General features: G+C 35.6%; 1 protein-coding gene across 1 annotated transcript; it reads right to left on the minus strand.

Moving 5' to 3' along the window:
• Positions 1-4: 4 nt before the first annotated feature.
• Positions 5-17,482, minus strand: LOC126820738 (beta-mannosidase). The gene is made up of 17 exons (XM_050548838.2): positions 17,333-17,482; positions 16,045-16,191; positions 13,655-13,806; positions 12,395-12,594; positions 12,031-12,098; positions 10,538-10,716; positions 9,914-10,079; positions 9,302-9,468; positions 8,626-8,763; positions 7,808-7,884; positions 4,406-4,581; positions 3,996-4,175; positions 3,515-3,612; positions 2,339-2,486; positions 1,470-1,801; positions 907-1,098; positions 5-353 (listed from the first exon to the last, which is right to left on the minus strand). Exons 1-17 carry the CDS (start codon positions 17,442-17,444, stop codon positions 117-119), a joined length of 2,769 nt encoding a protein of 922 aa, XP_050404795.2. The 5' UTR covers positions 17,445-17,482; the 3' UTR covers positions 5-116.
• Positions 17,483-19,062: the final 1,580 nt, after the last annotated feature.

Below are 19,062 nucleotides of genomic sequence, written 5' to 3' on the forward strand. Positions count from 1 at the left end.
AAGGTTTTCAATAGTTATATATATAACCCATATAAAATCAGTTAACTTCTGGAATTAATTTCTTTAGACACACTTATTTAGTAGCCACATGCATTCGGAGTGGTTTTGTTATTAAACTAATTTGAATAAATATCCATTAAGGATTGTACGCTCAACGATTTCTTGAATGTATCGAGGCTAACGGGTTGCCAGGATTTAAAGGTTAATTGAACTAGATGATCTTTCATAATAAAACCATTATCAGAGAATCTTCCTGATATTTTGTAGGCGTTGATCCATACAAATGGGGCAATGTTATCTGTCATAAGAGTTACTGTAAATTGTGTACTTGTGAGTGCAACAACATTCGATATCTGAAAATATAAAACATACATGTAGTTTTAAGTTTTATTATTTGTTAGGAACTAGTTTTACAGTTAAGAACATAATTCTGTGAAGTTTCCAAATATAGATGTAGTACCCGTCGCTTCTACTTTATACCTCAACAAATCACGACAATCATATCAACAAATCAGATGTGACAATTTTATGACCCAAGCACTTAAATGTCTGAAATTGTGATATGAAAAGTGAGTAACAGTACGTTGTTAACTTACGAAAGCAATATTGCTGCCCTGGATTGTGAAATGTCCACTATTATAAAGATATCTTGGGGACTGTTACAAAGTCAGCAGCCAAAACTCAACCGCGCAATTTCCTGATCAAGCAACATGCCTATATGTATGTCTATTTAAATCCTGCGCCGAAATATACGAAGTTGACCAAAAAAATCCAATCATTTTTTTGCAAATTCGAGTGGATTACCCAGAAGTGATAATTACTTATAGTGGTATTAATTCCGAGTATGTGCAATCAGCCAGTTTTGTTAAAATTGAAATGTAACCACTGGTATATTTTGTACCTCACCTCTATATTAGCTTTTGGTATAACACCTTGAGTGTCTGTGAAATATGTTAATGGAAGCCATGATGTACTGGTTGGATTAATTTTCGAGTTGAGAAAAAAATAAAAGAAACAACCTTTCTTGTCTGAACAACCAGCTTCTGATAAAATATCAGCTACATTTCTTTGGAATATTAATTCGGATGTTAGATTTAACTGAAATATAAAAGTGGTTATACATTACAAAGGCAAGGACACAAGTTCTGATTTAATCGCTAATTAAAGATTAATGGTTCGCTTTGAGAATTCAGATGAGTTCGAATATTGTTGCTTTCGAATGTGTCAATGATAATAATTTTGTCAACGTTTATATTACCTCATTCGTGCTTGCATTTTGTTTTCATCGTGAATATAGCCAACAGCCAAAACTATCCCTTGTTTGACTGGTGAGCATTTCCGAAACCTATGATCGTATAATCTACCCGATTGTAATTGTGCATAAAGGGACTGGAGATATCTATAAATGAGGAACTATTATACAGTTATGCATACCGCACCACTAGATAATTTAATATAGTGAAACTTACATTAAATGGAATTGTCCAGGTTTTCAAGGGTGACATGTTCTTCCAGTTATAAATTTCCATTATAACTTGTCCAGACGATGCATTGACCGACTTCTCTAACTGTTTTATTTTATCCCTGTGTTCATAGTTAGTATTCACAAAGTTCTTCGCGATTTTCAGCGGTCGAAATTGTATTTGACGGTTTCCCGTAGAAGATCTATCTTGGTAAACCGGAATTTCATCAATAACCATATAGATATTTAGATTATTGTCGTCGATGTACGGAGAAATCAAATTGGGATTTAAAAAATTCTTGACATAGTAGTGTAGCATTTTCCACTTGACGTCAAAATCTGAATAGAATATAATAAGAAATGAAAATGTATTATGTAAGAGCTAAATCTGCCTAATGCAGATCTTTCGTTTGACCCCCAAATGTTATATAAATCAATAATTAGACATTTATTCACAAGCCAAGCCCATAATCAACGATCTAGAACATCCGTTGCTTTTGATTATCAACGGGTTTAAATACGATGGCTAGTAAATGATTTAATTAAAATTGGATAATCGAGACGTTGTTTATAATCTTAACGACGGTAGAAATGATAATCGAGACTACAAAGTTCTTCTAATGGCAATAACTCCTCTCAGAATGAAGTAATTTGACTGAAATTTTCAACATATTCTCTTTTCATTTTTCTATTATTTAACTATTATGGCGAGAAACTGTCAGCTCTTTGTCTAAATCTTACATATTGCATCTATAAAAATGAATAATGCAAAATACTTCATTTAGGTTTTAAGAAAAAAAATTATACATTAACCTTGATGTAAATAGGAAAGTGTTATCAGATATCTGTTATATTATTGATTTGAATTTAACAAACCTATTGAAGCCCATGTTGGTCCTTGCCATATGTCGTTTAACTGCCAGTATAATGCCCCCATGGTCAAACCACGACCATCGTCTGTAAGTTGGTTTGTATATCGTCTATAATGTTCAGTTTCTGTTCGAATTGCCATTGCTTGATGAATCTAATGAAATTTCCAAGTTTTATCAATTTTATTATTTTTAGTTTATTCATTTTAACAGTAAGTTTACACTAACTTTCACTGCCGCGAAATATTACCGGTGATTTATTTAATAGATTGACAGTAGTTCGATAATTGCATATTTCTTGCCTCCTAATTCGAGGGGGTTCTATATAAAACACTTTTTGTGACTGATTCCAAGTACAACAGATCCAAGAAACCAGTAGTCAAGAAGGATAGTGATATTGCAAATTTCTACAAAGATCTACCCATGAATTGGCAAATAGTCTGGAGAGGCAATCCTATATTACGAAATGAAATGAAAAAGGGTCGAACGCCCTATTTTTCTGCACCGACCGGGTTATTGGAGACTTACATTTGCCCAGACAGCGACGTTTCCGCCTACACTTTTTCGAATTCTAACTGCCAATAGTTCTTTTCAGTGCCCACCAGCGGGCATACAGGAACTCGGCTTTTCGTCCCATCCGATCAATTAGAGGCTGGTTCGTGCCAGCCCACGTTGTGTATCTAAGACAAAGGGAAACCACGCTGAGAAATCTCGAGGTAGTTCTTGGCCAATACCGGAATCTCGTGGTTAGTGAGCCAGTTCATACGGCCAATAGTCTTTATTTTAGTAATAGACAAGATAGCCGATAGGAAAGGAAGGCAGGTGCAGGAGGATGGGGCTGTGTCCTTACTACTGATCCTGACTACGAGGTCAAACCCAAGTTTTTCGTTATAGACCAACTAGCAGGACACCCTTCTTCGCAGGGGACCAAATTCGCCACGGGGCCCAATTCGTCAGTGGTACAAATTCGCCCGAGGACCAAATTCGATGGCCTCGACCATTCACAATGAGCGCGGCGACGAAGCGTGATTCGACAAAGGTATAGACCCAATTCACCCGGGACCCAAATTCGATGGCCTAAAGCATTCACGGGGTCATGCTCATGACTTTTGAATATTCGGTCCGTACGCCCCGAAATATTTCGACAAGATATCAGTTCTTGAATACGAAAGCTGTAACCAACCTGAATAGCATAAATGAGATTTTTAAATTGTTGCTTAGGATCATTTGAATTAGGTAGAGTAATGTGCATCTTAGTCTGGTTAATCATTTGTTGATTTCCTGAAACATATTTTTCAGATCTTCAGAAAGCATACTCTTTGTTCGTTGTAAAGTTGTGAAATTTTTTGAGGACTTTCTTGCTATATAGAAAACGAAATAGGGAGAGATAAAATGGGGTTTAACGTTCATTCGACACAAACTAGGCCATTTCGGGACTAAAACATGGTTCAATTTAATTCGATACTTCGGTTGCGCGTTGGGGTCTTTAGCAGTAGGTGGAACCAGAAAAAAACAAACAAGATTGGTCAGGCGTTCACATTCCCTGTCACGTACAAGTCGGGAATCCAGAAAAGGAAATATATACTGGAACGCAACAGAAAGGCCAGAGGTTTAAAGAGGGTAGTTCAGTATAATGGTTATTAATGACAATTTGGTTACTTTACCCATTGGGTGGTGTTGACGGTGATTGGACATAGCTGAATAGTAGTCTAGATCTGATTCATTAAAAACTGGTTCAATAGTTTCATAATTACACCATGCTTCCGATCCATATTCAGACGTAAAACGAGTAATCGGAAATGTTTTCCAATCCCATAGATCCGCATAATAGTTATAATAGTGTACTGAAAATAATTATAAGTACCAATAGTTATAGATTTATCTGGTAATAATCGATAATGCCAATTAACATTGGTTTAGGATTGGGGGCGGTGTATGGGGAGTTTTACTAATTGTTATCTAAACCAACCCATTATTGTTTATACAGTTGTTATGTTCAAATTGGCTTAAATGGTACCTACATTTTACTTATAGATCATATAAGGTTAAAAGTGTCAAAATATAAATTGTTTACCATCTCCATAATATTCTGATCCTGTGTTTTTTGCAATCCATCCTTCTTTCTTTGATTCTGGGCCATTACTAGGACTAGACGGTACAAAGGGTCTGGTTTTATCTTCGATTGTAACAATGGGCATGATCAGATCTATATATAGTCTAACATAATCCTGTCTTAAACGTGCATCTTTCCTTTAAAAAAGTGAAATAAAATACTTGAATACATATAGGTAGTATTCTATATAATCAATGCATAAAATACAACTAGTAGGTAGAAGTGGTGACAGCTGATGCAGAAAGAGTAAATTTGCTTGCACGAAGGGCATCCATTGTCCCGGTGTCAAGGAAACACAGTCCTACATTTGAATTCGAAACGTGCATGCCCATAACCAAGCAATCTGTGTCTATAATTCAGAGCCATCCCCGTATCATGTGTGTAACGATGTCTACAATGCTGAATTAACCATTGGGCAAAATAGGCCACGTGATAAGGGCATCATGGTAATATGGCCACCACAGAATGTCCGCCAAATTTAAAATATTTAATTTAAAAATTAATTAAGAACTTTCAATTAGTTTTTCATTAAGCAAAGTAAGCAGGTGTTTAGGGCATCATTGTCATGGGGGAAACACAGAATGTCTGCAAATTTTAAAAGATTTTATTTAAAAATTAATTAAGAACATTCAATTAGTTTTCATTGTTTTTGTCTTTTCATACTGTTTATGGTTTATTATAATAATGATACATGTATTTTTAATTACAATAATGAGGGCACCAATATCTGGTGTCTATGGATATAATCCACTGAAATTGTTTCAAACTACCGACCTATAAGCCTATTAAGTTCTTTGAGCAAATTATTAGAAAAGGTAGTTTTCAAACACCTGTTTAACTATTTTCATGAAAACAATCTCTTGTACAAATACCAATCAGGGTTTCGACCGAACTACTCTACTGTTCATCAACTTTTAGAAGTGTATCATGATATCTCATCTGCAATAGATAAGCAACTATATTCCTGCTATGTTTTTTGCGATATATCTAAAGCGTTTGACCGCGTATATTTAACTGGTTTGATACACAAATTAAGTCAATATGGGGTTTCAGGCATGCTAATTACGTGGTTGTCTAGTTATGTCCAAGACCGGACTCAACGGGTATTCGTAAATGGCTCTGTGTCATCAGAAATTACTCTTCAATCAGGAGTTCCCCAGGGATCAGTTTTGGGCCCCTTTTTGTTTTTGACTTACATCAATGATGTACAAGATGTACTCCATAATGTGGCTAGATTATTTGCAGACGACACGGCACTTGGGTGTAGCAAACAGTCAGTTTCAGAGATAGAACAGTCCCTAAACTACGATCTGACAAATCTCAACATTTGGGCGAATAATTGGCTTATAAACTTTAATCCAAACAAAACAAAAGCTATTTTATTTAGCTCCAAAAAACCAGAAAATTATCCGAGTCTGATATTCGATAATCAAGCACTTGAAGTGGTTAAATGTCACAAACACTTGGGCATTACCCTTTCCAATGACGCCAAATGGACCATCCATATAGAAACTATTATCTCGTCCACCTCAAAATTATTAAATATTTTGCGTAAACTAAAATTCACCTTTAATAGACAAACTCTAAATAACGTATATTTGATATTCATAAGGCCAAAAATGGAATACGCATGTGAAGTGTGGGATGGGTGTAACGTTTCCAATACCGAAAAACTTGAAAAGGTACAGCTAGAAGCTGCCAGGATTGTGACTGGACTAACTAAAACTTGTTCTCGTGAAGCGCTTTATTTTGAAACCGGATGGAATAAATTGTCAGACAGACGTACACAAAAGCGACTAACCACATTTTTTCAAATTAAAAATCAGAGAAACCCAGCATACTTATATGACATTCTAGAATATTATCAACAAACACCACAAAAATACAATTTAAGAAACATTAGCGAATATAGATATCCTTATTGTAGAACAGCATTACACCAAACTTCGTACTTCCCCACAACAATTCGAGATTGGGAATTATTAGAGGACCCCATAAAGCAATCAACCACTCTTAAATCCTTCAAATATCTATACAAACAAAAATTACGTTCCTTAATACATAAAGCGCCAATCTACTACTGTAAAGGTAATAGACATGAAAATATTATTCACACTAGAATACGGCATGGGTGTAGTTCGTTGCAAAATGATTTGTATGAAATAAACGTTGTGAATGATCCCACATGTTCTTGTGGCAAATTTATAGAAAATGCCGAACACTATTTCCTGCAATGTCACTTATATGATGTAATTCGTGCTGAACTATTAAATACATTGTCAAGTTATTCTGTGATAAATATAGATATCCTATTGTGCGGCAATTCAGAATTGTCAATTGAGATGAATACAAACCTTTTCCTTGAAGTTCACAAATATATTAAACTTTCAAAACGATTTAAATTTAAATAAAAGTTATTGTTAGTAGTTACATCTTAGAATAAATTATTAGCTTTAGCTTTTTTGGTGGATAACTTTTTTTTTTTTTTTTTTTTTTTTTTTTTTTTTCTCCGCACCCCCCACCCCCCCATTTTTTTTTTTTTTATTATTTCTTTTTATCATTTTATACATGCATCAGTTCATTTATATCCCATTTATTAAACTTTATTTTTCAATGTTTTAAATATAATTTTATATTCTCTTTATCACCTCTTCACTTATTTTATATAGAGCTTTGAGATATAATTCATCTGACTTTACTTATATTACTTATAAATTATTTATTATTGTATATACTATTTCGAAATCTTGTTAGTATTAAATAATGTCTATCATTTCTATGTATGGAAAGGGCTTTTCTAAGTTTTTGAAACTTGTGCTCAATCCTTTTGATATTTGTCAATAAAATATGTTTAAATAAAAAAAATTGTTCTATCCTACACAGTCCGATTTTCAAATTTTAAAGATACATTATGGGAGATTCGATAAAGAGTTGGCAGTTCTCGCTATAATAGTTAAAAACTTGATAATCTAAAGGCAATTTGCTGAAAATTTCATTCAAATTGATTAACTATTAACCGAGAACTAAGCGATTGAAATTTCTGCCTAGCCCCGATTATCAATACTAAAGTCAGTACGATAAACAGCATGGTCTCGATTATCCAATTAATCGTTAAATCGTGAAGGAAAGTTATGCAATAAATCGGCACATAATCCACTAAAGATCGCGGCTAGCGATGCCACCTAGAGTTGATTATGGTCTGGGTAGGTTAATTAATGTCTAATTAATAATTGAGATAACGTTTCAGGACTAAAGAAAGACCTGCAATAGACAGATTTAGTACTTGCATAATCTATGTTTAAATAGAACTTCCCGTCGGTTTCACCTAAGATGATTTGTGCAATATTTGAAACAAATACTTACTTCGTGGAAACGATGCCCTCATTCTCATTATTTCCTGACCATAGAGCAATACTAGGGTGACGCTTCAATCTGCGAACCTGAAATAAAATAAAAACCGGCTTAATTTTGGATCACAATTCCGGAATTTGCGCACAAAGGTATATTAAAATCTAAAAACCACGGTAATACTACGCATAAAATGTCAAATTCAAGCTATATTCACATGCTATTATTTCGATTAATTTACTAGTGTCATTTTTCCAAGGAAAATGAATAGAATAGTCTTTAACCTAACGTCAAAGCAATATGCGGATGGCGCAATGTATGTCCAATATATCGCCACTGAATTACGTTCTTTGGTGGGTTTCTGGTTTGTTGTTTCACATAAATCCTGGTTTGACGTGCGATCTGGTTAATCATATTCACATTCAATGTCAATACATTGCCTCAACGTTTCCAACCCATAAAGTAATATAAGTTTTAGAACCTGGAACATATTATATTTAGTTCGAGATTCCACCAGTTTCCAGCGGACGAGTTGTGGGGGGGGGGGGGGGGTCTTGACTAGGCATAAAATTGATGACCGTGTCTGAATTGTTATAGGGTTCCTCCACTTGGCTAGCCAGGAGACCATGTGAATTTTGAGAGGGTTACTCCTTTGGACGGGTCTTTTAAAAATGAAAGGTCAAACTCGGACCAGTTCGGCGACAAAGGCACTAACTTAGCGAAAAGAAATGTTAAGCGTTTCAAATTGACTGACAAGTGTGATAATCATACACACTCATGAAATGTGAGCATTTAAAATGGAACAGGCGTATATAAAATCTGCTAGTAGTTACCTGATCGCTTACTTCTACTGAAACTGTATTCAGGAAACTTAAAGTGGTAGGATAGAGAGCATCACTAAACATAAGATCTTGCCAGATTAATATACCCAGTTCGTCAGTTATATCATAAAAGTCTTCGCTTTCGTATACCTACAATAATATAGAAAGTAGGTTGGCAATTTTTCAGTTGATCTGGCATGCCAAAGCGTGTATAATGACATCTTTGAATAAGGTAAGTTACTGAAACAAGGTTATACACCATCAAAATTTAAATATGCATTCAAGACATTTTATTGACGCCACCTATAGTCTATAGATTATTGAGATAAATGTCTGATAATTCACTTGGTCTATTTATATGAATTTAGTTTTGGTATGTGATATTTTCCATTGGTTATTAACATCCGTTACGTTAAGTCAATACTGCATATATTAATTTGCGTGTCATCCCAATCCATTCATCTATTTATACCCAAATAATGTATAAATACAGGCTTTATATTTTCATCCAGGAGTTGATATAGATACAATGCACTGGTATTATTTATTATAATTCACATTTAGCTGTCAATATTATAGAGACTTCCAACTTTTCTCGTTCTAATAGGACGACCTTAAACTTACAGTATGACATTGGTTTATACAATTTGCAATCAGACATATTATACAACATGGACGTAATACGTACCCCTCCACCCCATACTCGCATTGAGTTAATGTGAACTTCAGCAGCTGAATCTAAAATACTCCTTAGCCTTGCTTTTGTAATTCTCTCTTGAAAACTGTCTGCTGGAATCCAGTTAGTTCCCTTGAAAAATATTGGCACATTGTTGACTCGGTAATAGAATGTTAAACCTTAAACGAAAGATGAATATGAGTTATACATTGTTTTAGTGTTTCTCTAAATCTTTCATGGCTTAATATTCTGAAATGAAATGAAATGAAATGGGGTTTAACGTCCTACTGTTCTGCTCCGAAACTGGGCTAATGAAGACCGGCATACGCCATACAGTGCGCTATGAGGGAAATTTTGCCCGGGCAGCGGCACTATCGCCTACTCTTATATCGAATTCCAACTGCCAAGGGATCTTTTACGTGCATTCCAATGTATACACGGGGCCTCGGTTTTTCGTCTCATCCGAAGGACTAGACAGCTGTCCTTATCAGGCCCTCCGTCCTGCATCACTGACAAGGGGGAACCACGCCGGAAAATCTAGATGAACTTTCTCGGCCAATGCAGGGATCGAACACCCGACCTCCAGGCTAGCGAGCCAGCGTCTAATTACAATAAATTAAGTACCTTGGGATGAATTACCGGATACTGGTTCTTGTACAAGTTCGATTGTTCTGAATCCAAGTCTTACTGTTTTCTGTGCCATTTCATCACCGCTAATAAACTGAACATTTAAATAATATAGAGCCTGTTCTCCATATCCATTTGGCCACCACAAATGTATAGGGAGTTCCTGTTTAATTAGATAGAAACTGATTTTAACAATTTCTGTACAAAGTTTCAAGTAGAAATTTTATATTTCTGAGAATTACAGGAACAGGTACTGCACATTCACTAAATATGTTCTTTAAAAATGTCGGTATATCATGTTTTTTTGCTACTTAACACGGGGCGCTTTAAGCTTATCACATTCTTTATTTTTGTACATCCTACGTTTATTTATTACCTATATACACTAGCGTTTCCCAGGTTGTTTGATTACAGTGGATTGGATTTTTATACCACTGATTAAACAGTTCCTTTTTTTTTCCGATCGGAAATGCAGTAATTTACCGGTTTTACTTTTATATAATACGGGTATTGATGTTTAAATTATTTCACTTGAAATTTATGGTATTATAAGGATTTTACTTTCCTTACAACAAGCAACCTGTACAAAATGAGGACCTATAGTAACATGTGTGAGCCTACCTTTGGAACAGCAAATCTATACAAAAACTCCGATTGTACAGTTGATACTGATATTGTTCTTGATACTAACTTAGATGATGTTAGCCCTGCTAATTGTAAGCTTGTCTTGAGTCTACCTGTTGTGTTCATATTGTTCACATCTAGATACAGTTGAATATCAATTGACCATGTACTGTTTACTGAAATTTAAAATCAAATCGGTACGTTTTTTTCTAAAACCTAACATATACTTTCTGGGTGCACTATAGGTTTTTTACACCCGGCACTTTATTCACGAAAATTTAAACTAAATTATTTTAAGGATGCAGCATTTTCATCGGTTGAATGTTAAAATTGTTGTACAAATTTTAGCCAATGAAAACCTCGCAATCTTAAAACATTTTATTTTTGTTTTTCGTTAATAACGCCCCGGGGCTGTGGATATTCAACGTGCTTTGGATATTTACTCAATTCTTTAATACTGGAAAATACGTAAGCACAATGCATATTACGGAATTGACTAATCGAATACAGAACAGTGAAGAATATTACATAAATCAAGATAATAAAAGTCTCTGGTCGCCATTTTAGATCCCCTGCAAACTTATATACTATGAAATTTGAATCTCTAAAAGGAATATCAGTCCAAAATTGGATTAGTTTCGTATTTACAAAGATGTAATTAATTTAAGATTTTATTAACGTTCCCTCCTTGATGGGTCTCTTTGTAATCCGGTGGGAAATTATCTACCTGATGATTGGGGTTAATTTTTTTATTAATTGTCAAATATTCAATTAAGACGAGAAACATTATTATACTATTCGAAAAATGGAACTGACGATCAGCGATTTTAACAATAAGTTACCACGATTCATGAAGTTTTTAAAGTACATGTAGGTCTCGAGGAACGACAGACGGAGAAAACGACAATAACTCTGGACTTTGGTGTATGCGAGAGAGAGAGAGAGAGAGAGAGAGAGAGAGGGTTTAACGTCCACTCGACACAAACTAGGTCATTTCGGGACTAGAGAGAGAGAGAGAGAGAGAGAGAGAGAGAGAGAGAGAAAGAAATGGGGTTTAACGTCCACTCGACACAAACTAGGTCTTTTCGGGACTAACAAATGGTTTAATTTTATTTCAATAATTCGCTTGCGCATAGGGGTCTTTAGCAGTGGGAGGAAACCGGAGCACCCGGAGAAAACCCACGAGGTTGGACAGGCGACCCTACTCCTTGTCACGTACAACCGGGGATTCGAAACCACGCCAGTCGACTCAATGACAGACTTTATGATACAGCGCGCGCACGCTAACCATTCAGCCATCCAACCATTTCGGGACTAACATATGGTTTAATTTTATTTCAATAATTCGCTTGCGCGTAGGGGTCTTTAGCAGTAGGAGGAAACCGGAGGACCCGGAGAAAACCCACGAGGTTGGACAGGCGACCCTACTCCCTGTCACGTACAACCGGGGATTCGAAACCACGCCAGTTGACTGTATGCGAGAGACTTACCTAATAGAGGCGTAGCTGTGAGTTCTCTAATAACACCAGTATTAAAGGCATCGATTGAAATATTCTTCCTGGAAACAAAAATGAAATTTGTCATAGAAGGTATCACATGAGCCCATGATTAGTGGCACAGACGCCAATTCAAATCGATTAGTTTACTCTATATATTCATATCATCGTATATAACACAAACCCATGATTCAAGTCGAGTCTCGTCTATATATATCATATTAAAATAAATCTGAAATATCAAGAAATGTTCATGTAGTTTACAGATCATTGTTGAACATATTCTGTCTTACAGACACTCTCTGATCGATACCATTTATAATATTGAATTTAATAATATTTCATGAAAATTTATTACCAAATTCCTTGTCCAGGGAATGATGGTCCCCAATCCCAACTAAACGAACATTGTTCCTTTCTTATAAAGTTTCTGTGACATTCACCATTTTGTGCTGGATTAGGGCAATCTGGCGGAATATCATAGGATGAGTTTTTAGCCAGTGCATCCGCCATTAATACAGCTGATTTAAACTCTATTGTTATATTATTACTACCAACCTATAAATAATGGTAATAATAATATTTAATAGTTATTTAACAATGTATACAACTAAGCCCAATCTACGTATATAAAATCATAACTAAATTGTATGTCCTCCGTGCATTAAAATATATATGATCACTCCCACCAAGAAAATAAATAAAATAATTACCAAAGATCAAAGCACTTGCAGATTTACTTATTTTGAGTGGGCATTCGTTAAACTAGTTGAAAACCACAAAAAAGTATACGATTCGGAGAGAGAGAGAAATGGGGTTTAACGTCCACTCGACACAAACTAGGTCATTTCGGGACTAACATATGGTTTAATTTTATTTACATAATTCGCTTGCGCGTAGGGGTCTTTAGCAGTGGGAGGAAACCGGAGGACCCGGAGAAAACCCACAAGCTTGGATATACGATTCGGAACATCTCATGAAACGATTGGCAGAATTGTCTCAAATGCATGATGTATATAATATATTGTCAAATCACGCAAGTCCTTTTTTCATTAACTGACCATAAACAGGAAAGTGCTAATAATGTTTCTATGTTGCGGCAAAGCGTCTTAATCATAAATGCCGGTATGAAGTACTCATAAAGAGGTATATCTTGGCAGGTCTGTAAAAAAAAACTGCGAATCAGATAAACCAAAGTTGTTGAAATTGGATTGTTTGCGAAATCTAAGACAAATATTCGCCGATTGCCTTAATTCATTATATTACAGCATAATGGTTTTCAATAAAACGTTCCGAAAAATACCTTACTCGAAGTTGGCAGATGCTTAAGTATCGATAATTAGGTAGGTCTAATGTCAATTTGATTCAATTTGAAATTGATAGTGTCTGGTTTAAAAGTAATTTAAAAATTCGACTGTAACATGACTGCCTCTATACTACATGTTAAAATGTAGATCAAGATTTTTGAATGACTAGGGCTTAAAGATGATCTCAGTCTATAATTTCACGGTGTTCTTTTAATTTGACTTTTAAGTTCACACTAAAGATAGCTACCTCACCCTTGAGATGATGATAAGTTTGGGCTATCAATATTGCACTATCAGTTTAATTGTCTTACCTTGAGGAAGTTCTTTATATCATATACGTATCTTATAAACATGTTGTTTGTTGTCGCCAAATTCGTCTGTCCATTAATGATAATAGTAGCAAACGTATCTAAACCTTCCGCTACCAGAATAACTGATGCTTTTGATAATATTTCAGCAGTGACTGAAGTGGAAACATATTTTAAATTTCGACTACGGGTTGTATTTTATTCTAATGAAAACTGTAAAGGCTTAACAACCTTGCTAGTCCGTAAAATTTCTAAAATTTCGAATTATTATTTTATAAACATGTCGGCGTGAAATCAAGATTAATTTTAAAAATATTTAGTTAGACTTCTGATGAGTGATCTTAGGCTCTGACATTTAATATGATATTTTGATATTTTTAAACATACATTATGCACGAGCTAAATCTGCCAATTGCAGTTCTTTCTTTAGGCCTGAAATGTTATCTTAATTATTAATTAGACATTAATTAACTTATCCAGACCATAATCAACTCTCGGTGTCGTCGCTAGCCTGCTAGCGATTTTGATGATTAAATCAAAAATTGGATAATCGAGACTATGTTTTTTATCGTACCGACTTCAGTAATGATGATCGAGGCTAGGCCAAAAATTCAATCGCTAAATTCTCGGTTCAGAGTGGATCAGTTTGACTGAAATTTTCAGCAAATCCTCATTACATTATCTAGTTTTTAACTACTATAGTGAGAACTGTCAGCTCTTTATCTATAATCTCCCATAATGTATCTTTAATATATTCAAATGATAATAAAAAAAATCCCTCGTGAATAAAGTTATCGATCTAGAGATATGACATTTGATCGTAACATAAGCTCAAAGTTTAAGGCTTATATTTTCAAATTTAGTTATATGACTTTTGATAGAGTATGGGCTAAGACTCGGATATTTATTTTGGCATGTTGCAACTTTAAATATATAAAACTGACAATAGAAAACCTCATGAAGTTTTCGAACTAGAGATATGCAAGTCGATCAAACTAAAATTCAACTAGTTATTATATATATTGTTGGGTTGTTTTTGTGATAAATATGCAATGCTGACTCAAGAACAATACCACAATACAGTAACGGTGAGGAACATAATCGTTTGACAAATAAATAATTGAGGATAAAATATTAAAAAAGTGCAGACACCTTTGCTATGTAGCTATGTACATGTATATTATAGCGATCTCGAACAAGAAGTATACCGCCACTGCGAGTAGGCTACTCGAAAAAGGGATATACATGTATTTGCATTTGCACCACTTAAGGGGGGTTTATACAGAGCGCGAACGCGAACGCGGCTTTTCGTCCTGGAATGCTCTAGTCATTTTTAGAGGCCCCGTCCATACAGAGCGCGAACCCGAACAAATATTGGTTCGCGCGAACGACCGTCCTGATTGCCTCCCGAGCGAATTTTTCAGAAGTTCGCGCGAACTTTTTCCCAATGAACCAATCAGCGGGTACTTCCCATGACATCATTTCCCCGAATAGAAACCGCTAGGCCTGATCGTTCCCACTAGTGTGCAATATTCACAGTCAACTTGTAAAAGCAGAATGGACAATACAGTTCTTCTACGAGGTGATGGTATTCTCCAAACTCACTTCTTCTCTGTAAAATTTCATGCACTGATATTCGCCTCTTTCTCTTCCTTCGTTGTTTTATGTACAAATACAGTGCCAAGAACTCGTCTGTGTCTGATTCCACCTGAGCCATGATAGCAAATGACAAAATTTATCTCTTACAGCTAGAAAAAGACAAGCCATCACGAAAGCTGTCGACGGTTTTCCGCGTTCGGGTTAGCGCCCTATTTGAACGGTGAAACTGCTCAAAAGTCGCGTTCGCGTTCAGGTTCGCGATGGACGCGTTCGAGTTCGCACTCCGTATAAACAGGGCTTTACATGGTTACAATGGCCCTGCTTGATTTGTCTATACCGGCGCATACCGACTGACCATAGTTCGGCAATATTAGCGGCGAGGTCACTTGACTTAAACAGAAGTCTACAAAAGTTCGGCTGCGGCGTATGCGTCGCTTTGGCGGGGGCGGCGAATATCACTTCAGCGGCATACGCCGTTTGCAAACCGGCTCGCCTATCGGCGGATAAATCAAGCAAGCCCACTGTGTCCATTGGCCCTAATGTTATCGTCTGCCCCCATTGGCTTCTTAAAATCTAGCTTTTAATACTGCACCAGTTTGCGTTTGTGTTTTCGTGATAGTTTCCTCCCACTGCTAAAGAACCCTACGCGCAAGCGAATTATTGAAATAAAATTAAACCATATGTTGGTCCGAAATAACCTAGTTTGTGTCGAGTGGACGTTAAACCCTATTTCCCTTTCCCGTTTTCGTGATATGGCCGTGTTTTCTCAGTTTTATTAATTATCAATTATATACCTTCGAAAGTTCTTGTGTAAGTCCAGTCTTCTCGCCCAATCCACTTGTAATTAGCATCATTATCCCTATAATAAGGATCACCTATGATGTTACTCTCAATTAATGCTGTATATACTGAACCTGGAACGGTAGCTGGAATTCGATATCCTTCAAATAGAAATTAAAACTCAGTCAGTCACTAAAAAGTAAAATAATGATAATGGGACATACCAGCAACAACTTTAAAGATGCACACAACACCCCGCCAATTCCAAGAAGACTATGCGGGAGAAACGAATAAGCTTACGCTTTTTGGACAGAATACCCAAGTCGGAATTTTATAGTCTACACCAAAACCGGTCTATAACTTTATGAACAAAACATGTTTGCGATTTGACATACAATTTGATCATGATAACATTACAGGTTTGCAAAAACAAAACATTATTATACGCCCACATTTTCACGTGGCGTATTGTCGTCACCCGTCCGTCCGTCCCCAATTTTTATCCGATTTTGATGAAACTTGAAATATAGGTTTATCGACTAAAGATCTCGTTTCCTTTTGATATTGGCATATATCGGATCGTAACGTCATGGCCCCTGATTGTACGAAAAGGGCACTTTTTTGTTTTTAGCTTGTGGACAGTCTAGAGGTCACAGTATCCGATTTTGCTGAAACTTGAAATGTATGTTTACCACCCAAAGATCCCAGTTTCTTTCGATATTTGGACCGTAACTTCCTGTATTAAGGTCCCCGATTGAACGAAAAATCGCGTTTTTAGCTTATGGTCCCTCTAGGGGTCATATTTGTTATCCGATGAAAAATAAATGCTTAAATGTATCAGCGCTACACCATAATGCCGGTTGAGTTTGAATTTTGTGAAAATCGGAACGAAACTCCCTGATAAAATGACCGCTCCTTAAAGTATGTAATATCAAGGTTGTGGACCCTCTAGAGATCACAATTTTGATCTGATTTTGATGAAATTTACAATAGAAGTTTATATCCATGAGATTTCGGTTCGCATATATTGGACCCTAAATTCCAGAATTATGTCCCCTGGTTGTATGAAAAATCTCTTTTTTGGGGACGTAATTTGCATGGCAACCGCTTGTTAACCAATTATGTTAACAAGCCTTGCGTGCAAACGAGTTGACTTGATAGACGTTATTCTTCAGAAGTATGTTGTCAAACCTTGGTATTGTGGAGATGAATCACCATACACCTCTCAGCAAAGTTGAATTGAATCTTAGTTTAAATCAATTTTAATCGAAGATAAACTCGCGCAGATATAAATAATCTTACCTCGCTTAATATTTAATACTTCCCATTGCCCATTTAGATCAATGGCAGGTGTACAACGAGTAACATATACATGCACCGATAGAACAAGTATAACACACCAATGAACTGCCATAGTGACAATCGTGTCGTTACTGCGGCTAACTCAAGCCGTCTCCTTATTTCTTTAATATGGTCTCGACTTCATGTTACTATTTTTAGACAAAGTTTCACATATCACGAGACGATCTAGTCACATCAATAAATAGGTTCTCGATTTTTCTAATTTCTATATTTACCTAGGCATTTAATTGTAATTGAAAATTTTGCACACTCAGTCTGTGTATTTTTGTCATACGATAAGATAAGATAAGATATAATAAGATGTTATTGTTTCGAAACATCCATTTAGGACAGCATACAATATAAACATATTATAAACAACAATGTTGAAGTTTTAAGATATGTTAAATTGTGTTTTCAAGTTAACACGTCAATAGGTTTACATTGGCCTATTTAATAGTTTAATATATTTGATAATTTGACACACTTAGGTTGATAACTATGTTGAAACTTTAAAACATCTCATATAATGATTTTAAGCATACACGACTATATGGATGGAGGGATTTGTTCGAGAACCGGTACAAATTTGGTAAGATCCCATTTCATTACTTCTACGTGTATAAATATAACAATTCCAAATGTACTATTTTACATGTAGTTATTTGAAAAGAATAGCGTTCATTAATTTGAAAAGAATTAAATACAATACTAAAAGTTTTATTTCAACCAATCATTAAAATACAGATCTATATTTCGTTTCGTTTTTTTTTTTTTTTTTTATACTTTCGATGGCCCCCATTATTTGACCGGTTGTAGTCGAAGGTCGTGTTAGCGGCCATACGAGCGGCTTTTTTTCCTATGACGTCAATTGTTTTTTTCAGACAACTAGTATCATTATGTATAGCATTCGTTGTAAAACTAATTCGGAGAGATTTTGATTTAACAGTTTTTACATATTTTTGAAACGGGTTCCGAAGAGTTTTGGTTCTGTTATGCAAGATCATTTTCCACGTTCCAAAGTAAATGTTCGGTTCTAAGACCACCCAAAGATATTTTATTTTACGCTGACATTTATTACTTTAAATCTTCCTAGTGCTAAAACGGAAAATGTGACCTTTGACCTCTGGGGTAACAAAGAACAAAGGTGAATTTAGCAAGTTTACATTTTTATTGAAAGTGTGATTACTTTCGATCATTTTCAGCTTATTTTCATGATACAAGAATGACTGCGCATTCACTTTCAGTGCAGATGAACCCATTTGACTTTTGACCACGAATATCTCGAAAAAGCCCCAACGGCGGACTGATTACCACTCGGCATTGTATTCTACGCAAAAAATTACTCTTGGGTCTGGTTTTGTGCCCATTTGATGCCCTCCCACCCCCGCCCCCATCAAGCACTGAGCCTCCAGACAAATGAGCTGTGTTTTAATCAGATTGTATATTAACATAATCATATAAATCACAATAAGGTGTCCCTTTCGGAAACGAGTGGTTCAAAATTACCTCGGTTATCGCCATGTCTGAACTGGTGCTCTTTGTTTCATTGTTTCACATGTACGAAAAAAACACAATAATTTATCTACCAATACATCAGCAATCAACAAGTCCCTCCTGTTTGGTATAGATAATCAGGCTACAACTAATCATATCTAAAGGGCATTTAGTGAACGGGATATATACTGTAA

Source organism: Patella vulgata, chromosome 5, assembly GCF_932274485.2.
Source record: "Patella vulgata chromosome 5, xgPatVulg1.2, whole genome shotgun sequence".
Lineage (NCBI taxonomy): Eukaryota > Metazoa > Mollusca > Gastropoda > Patellidae > Patella > Patella vulgata.

Coding starts and splice junctions, on each gene's coding strand:
- LOC126820738 (XM_050548838.2), bottom strand. CDS start 17,444: ATGGCAGTTCATTGGTGTGTTATACTTGTTCTATCGGTGCATGTATAT. Junction 9,469..9,913: donor ATCCGGTAATTCATCCCAAG/GTACTTAATTTA, acceptor CTTTCGTTTAAG/GTTTAACATTCTATTACCGA. Junction 7,885..8,625: donor CAGTAGAAGTAAGCGATCAG/GTAACTACTAGC, acceptor ATTTTATTTCAG/GTTCGCAGATTGAAGCGTCA.